Genomic DNA, 5,941 nt, shown 5'->3' on the forward strand with positions numbered 1-5,941 from the left:
GAGGGGGGATTTAAGCTGAGATGAAATAAAGTGATGTGGAAGTGCTATGGGGATTGCAACTGTAGAGTACCTACTGTAGACAATATGCTGTCATTATAATCATGGTAGGTATTCAATACTATCAACATGGTATTTAGAATTAGAGTGATACTTACCTACCTACCTATTACCGACTCACTTTGTCTCTCACCACACATCCTAGTTCAAGGACCTGCCCTAACATCGATGTACAATAGGGTAGTTGTACGATTATAACTTAAGTTCTACCATGGCCAACAATTACCCAACCATTGATCATACATTACATTGAAATGAGGGTCTTTTCTGACGAAATCCCTGTGTGCGGAGTCCAGTATGTAGGACCATTGCAGCCAACCATTGATCTTGTTAGATTTTTTTTTTTTACCATTTATTGGCTAATGGTAATAAAAAGGCAGGCTCTAGATTACTCTAGAAGAAAGCCTGTTTTACAGTTCACTAAATAACTCTCTTATAGGCTCTTTTGGAGGTTTTTAGGTCCTGAAACTTTCTCACGAATTCCAGGACCAAATTTTACAAACGTCCGGTCCTATTTATGAGCTGTATTAACAATTTCAAACAGCCCGAATTCGGAAACACTCTCAAAGTTCAAAACTTGAAACCAACTTTTGCGAACGCCTTGTCACAGTTTTCCCCGGAATCTGGTACCTCCTTCCTGTCTTGGTCTCCTAATACCCTTAGGTATATCCTACGCAACATTTCTTCCTTATGTCTTTGTTATTCTGCCTGGCATAATTTATACTCGCGGGACAAACACGAATAAAACACATTATCCTACGCAACATTTCTTCCTTATGTCTTTGTTATTCTGCCTGGCATAATTTATACTCGCGGGACAAACACGAATAAAACACATGGCGAAACAAGGAACACCACCGGTAGATGTTATTATGATTCTTAAATAAAATTCCGCCGCATTTGTTATATTGCTGGGGAACAGGCGTTCCCAAACTGTGTGGGGCGTGAAGACAAGTCTGGGGTGTGGGGCGACTTTTAGTGCGAACAATAATAACTAATTTAAGGCCAGCCACTCACATTCAGGTATCAGGTAAACCTGACAGATGGACCTTTTCAGCCGTACCTGTCAGGTGTACCTGATACCTGCTGAGCACACACACCATCAGGTATACCTGACAGGTACGACTGAAAAGGTCCGCCTATCAGGTCTATCTGATAGTGAGTGGCTGGCCTAAGTCAGACTCTGTCAGACCCATATCCACGATTTCAGCGAGGGAGGGGGTGGGCGAGAATCGAAACAGTGCCCCATTGGGGGGAGAGTTTCATTTTACTACAAGGTGACGTAGTGCAAAGTTTGGGAACCCCTAATGTGGAAAAACAGAACGGCTGATGTAACATATTGTGGACCCTGAGAGATAGAGCTTGGCCTAATATCCAATATTATGCTTACGACTGGAAAAGTTTAGCATGTTTTCTTGGTAAAAGGTGTAAGGACATAAAGCAGTGCTTTGTTTAGACTTTTAGATTACGACCAAACTTCCCACTACGCATACAAGTTGAAAAGAGCGCCTCATCTAGGTTGACCCAGACACAGAGGGTCTCCAGTTCGATTCTCGGTGTGGCCAAAAAATCAACGCTTCAGTACAATTTTTGGAGTCTGCTAAGGCCGTATTCAGGGGAGGGGGGCGAGATTTTTCTCCTTTACTGTAGGCCAGACTCCGAAAATTTAGAGCATCCAATCCCCCCTCGGCAAAATCCTGGATACGGCCCTCCCAACATCAAATAAACATGACACTATAGATTATAAATATAAATAATTGAAATTCAAAATATGGGACTCACCGGTTCGCCATTCAAGGACCATGTCAGATTAGCGGGTGGTTTGGAACTGTATGATTTGCACGTGGCATTTATCACATCACCCACCCTGTATCTGGACCGGAACCCTTCGATCTCCGGCCTAGTCTGGGGTAGCACTGGGGGAAATAGAAGCATAGGAGAAATCGTCAGAAAAATTGATATCCAGGATTTTTTTAAAGAAGTAAAAACGATCTGAATGTTACTAGAAATGCGGCAAAGCTATTTCTAGGGAGAGACTAGGCAAATAGAACTTTTTTTTTATTTAAAGAGGTTTGACAGAGGGAACTGTAACTGCTATGGTCTTATCGTCCCGAAATCGAAGAGAGAAGGAAGACAGGATAGGGAATCGTCAGAAAAATTGATATCCAGGATTTTTTTAAAGAAGTAAAAACGACCTGAATGTTACTAGAAATGCGGCAAAGCTATTTCTAGGGAGAGACTAGAGTTCACTAGACAAATTGAACTTTCAATGTCTGATTTTGAGGTTTAAAACATACTCGTTCTTATTAATACTGTTCGCAACTCCGCACACACAATACCTACGAAAGTCCCAATTTGTTTCAGCGCAGAGATCCGTACATACCTCAAAATATGACCAATATAAATTCGTACATACCTATCCTATAACAAACCCACCATTCACTAGTGGTGAAAACTTACCCACAATATCCATGTTGCTGGTCACTATGGACGTTTGGAATGAAGGGGCATCGGCCGACACCTCACAGCTATATCGGCCTGAGGCCTCCAGTTGTACTGAGTTTAGAATCAGGCGGTTTGCGTTACTTTCATTCTGCAGGGGACAGAAGAGGAAACCGGTTGAATTATTAGCAGAGTCCTTCAAACGTCATAATGTCATGATATCATACTAAAACGTCATATTTTAGCTTTTTTGGGGAAAACATCATAAAATTTGGTCGATTTTTTATTCAACTTATTTACAATTCTGTCCTCCTCTTCTTTTCCTTGTTATCCACTATACACCTAGGTACCCTATTTTCTTTTTTTACCTCTTCTTTCCTTATAATTTTTTCCCCTGATTCATGTATAATTATCAGAGTCCTTCAAACGTTATAATGTCATGATATCATACTAAAACGCTTTTAGCTTTTTTGGGGAAAACATCATAAAACGCCGAAATTTTCTAAAATATCATAAAAAACGTCATATTTTAGGCATTTTGAGCCAAAATTTACGAAAAAGTCCTAAATTTTTCTTACATTTTTTTTTTTTTTTTTTTGCCTGAGCTATATTAAGGCCAGCCACTCACTATGAGGTATCGGTAGACCTGATCAGGTCTACCTGATAGTGACTGGCCGGCCTAAGAAATATTTTACAAACAGAGATCTTTTCCTAACCTCTTAAAACTTCTTTTAATTGAAATCCTCTTCAGTGTGAAAGAATGGAATAAGTTTAAAGGGATCATGTTGTTAAAAGATTATGAATTGATGATCCATTCTTATTGCAGAAGATAGAGAAAACCGTCTTTTGGCACCAAAACACAGACGAAAGTCCATAACGTTGGGGTATATCCACTAAAATACAATTCACAATGTCATAATATATTCTTATTAAATTGTAACGTTGACATTGTACTTCCTCTACACACGTATGAATTATTGTTGAGAGACAAAGTTGTGAGACCAATATGGGACTAGTAGAAACTGGTGATCCAGTGTAGAACTAGCTCAGAGTCCTTACAGTCCCTTTTCCTTAGATTCCTTTCTTAGATAGAGAGAGCTGTAACTGCTAAGGTCTCATCGTCCCGAAATCGAAGAGAAAAGAAAGACAGGATTAGGAGAAAGCCAGCCTTTCAGAGAACGAACCTTCTCTGTTCAGAATAAATTCCTCCCCGGGAAGGAATTGAACCCGCGACTTATTACCTAGTTGAAATTAGCACCTTCGAGAGAATATGAAGTTGTTTTAGATATTGATCCATAAGCACCCGCTCTCTCTCCTATTGAGGTTAATACAAGATTTGCAGTCTGAATACATCTTTGTGTTAGAACCCTCGGGAAAATGTATTAGGTACCTTCCTACCCAGAGCTTTTTTCTTTCTTCTTCTTCCTCCCATTCTTCTTCTTCTTTTTCTTCTGAAGAGAGTGGAGTGTAGACACCTAATAATAAACCTACGTACTAATATTAGGTACCTTCCTACCCAGAGCTTTTTTCCTTCTTTCTTCTTCTTCCTCCCATTCTTCTTCTTCTTTTTCTTCTGAAGAGAGTGGAGTGTAGACACCTAATAATAAACCTACGTACTATACGTAGTTTTTCCAGAAATTCTATAAAATGTCTACTAGTTGGAATGTTATTGGCAAATCAAATGCCTATGTAATCTATGTATTACAGCTTACAGCCTGCTCGTACTATGTAAGATTACGAGAGGGAATTGTTATAGACTTGTGGAATTCGGATGAAGTCAATTTGGAATTTAATTTAAAACATTTTATTCGAAATTCGCGGCGCAAAAACCAGTGCCTTTCACATGCGACTAGAGACCTGATAAGGTTCGTATGCTCGACAGATTAGGTTCGTTCTCGGAACGGCTGGCTTTCTATCCTGTCTTCCTCTTCTCTTCGATTTCAGGACGATAAGACCTTAGCAATCACAGTTCCCTCTACCAAACATCTTTAAAAACAACACATTTTTATAGGGTTTTGAAAGGGTTTTAGGGTTTTTAAAAATACATTTTTTTAGGGTTTTGAAAGCTGGTTTCTCTTGACTGGTTCTTTTTTGCTTAATGCTGATGTCTATTTACTTACAGCTATCTGGAGTGGTACTTCGACAATGGGGAAGATCTTCGTCTGTGGTTTCTCCCTCGGGGTGAACCTGTAGAATTCCCGGCCGTTCCTGTACCACTTCATCGTATACAGGGCTTCATCCTCCAGGTTGTAGTTACACTTCAGAGTGGCCGTACCACCCCGTATGACGGCCTTCGGAATGGTGACCGTCACATTCTTCAGACAGGAACTTTCTGGAAGTAAAACGGGAAGAGAGGGAGAGATTTAGACTTTTTTTTTGTTGTTGAAAGATCAGGTGAAAGTGCGATTCTTCTCCATGATAGGTGAATTGAACGGTAATTATTCAGAAGTCATGACAATGAAAAAGGAAGCTCCCTTTTGTGTTTAACCTAACCTTTTAATATCACTAGTCACTGCTCAAATATTGTGAAAGCTCCTTTTTGCGTTTAAACTTATCCTATAAATTCTAAAATAACACTAAATAACACTGGTCACTGCTCCTTTGTGACAGCTCCTTTTTGTAGCTTTTTTTTTTTTTTTTTTTTTTTTTTTTTTGTGTACAAGTACCGAGACACAAAAAAAATAAATTCTTATCCCAAGGACTAAATCCGCCCTAAACCCATCCCAAGAGGAGTGCTCTTGTTTCCAAAGTTCTTGGGAATTCCTCCTCCTATCCTATACAAGGAATGTGCTAAAGAAAGGCACAGTGTGTCTTAAGAATCAGGCGGTTACTACGGATGAAAACGGATAGTTTTTCGTCGAACGGAAGGTAAAACCCCTGTTTCTGAAGTCTTAGCAAGTGGAGCAATAAGTATACATATTTCGGGGAATCGAAAAAAACACTCCCACCACTTTTTATTTAATACTTTTATCGAATACAAAACAGGTGAAGAAATAAGCAATTAATAACAAGTTACTAAAAGCTACTTACTTCCTCTGAAATTCGAGCGTCAGCAAAGAAAAGACAAATAAAACAATGTTGATTCAATGTGATTCAATTTTTTTATTATCTTCTATATTTTCTTTATCTTTGCCATTTTGCGACTATAAATTTCTACCTTTTTATTAACAATGCTAAACATCAAAGTCAAAAACTTGCATAATGATCGAATCTCTGTTCTATAGTGCTATCTCGTGAAGTGCCAGAATTCCAAGTAAGTAGGAAAATTCCTGTAGCGCCTAGTAACACATGAATGTCGTTACCTGATTAGTAGTACTATTGTACAGATACTCTGTTAGATTTTGATGCGTGACCATGGACTTGGACTCGAACCACCACCCTCAGATATCCAGTCACCGCGCTAACCAACTAGACGGACTGAGATTCTGTGGGCTTCAATGAA

The 5,941-nt window shown here is 39.2% G+C and overlaps 1 protein-coding gene across 1 annotated transcript in view; it reads right to left on the reverse strand.

Annotated features, from left to right (window-relative positions):
* LOC103509877 (cell adhesion molecule 3-like) overlaps positions 1-5,941 on the reverse strand; it is a 20,779-nt gene that overhangs the window by 14,045 nt on the left and 793 nt on the right. Inside the window, exons 2-4 of the mRNA XM_026824086.1 lie at positions 4,620-4,831; positions 2,518-2,650; positions 1,840-1,973 (exon numbers count right to left, since the gene is read on the reverse strand). Of these exons, the coding sequence (XP_026679887.1) occupies positions 1,840-1,973; positions 2,518-2,650; positions 4,620-4,831 (479 nt within the window). The remainder of the gene's footprint in view (positions 1-1,839; positions 1,974-2,517; positions 2,651-4,619; positions 4,832-5,941) is intronic.

The sequence above is a fragment of the Diaphorina citri genome, unplaced genomic scaffold (genome assembly GCF_000475195.1).
Source record: "Diaphorina citri unplaced genomic scaffold, Diaci psyllid genome assembly version 1.1 scaffold539, whole genome shotgun sequence".
NCBI lineage: Eukaryota > Metazoa > Arthropoda > Insecta > Hemiptera > Psyllidae > Diaphorina > Diaphorina citri.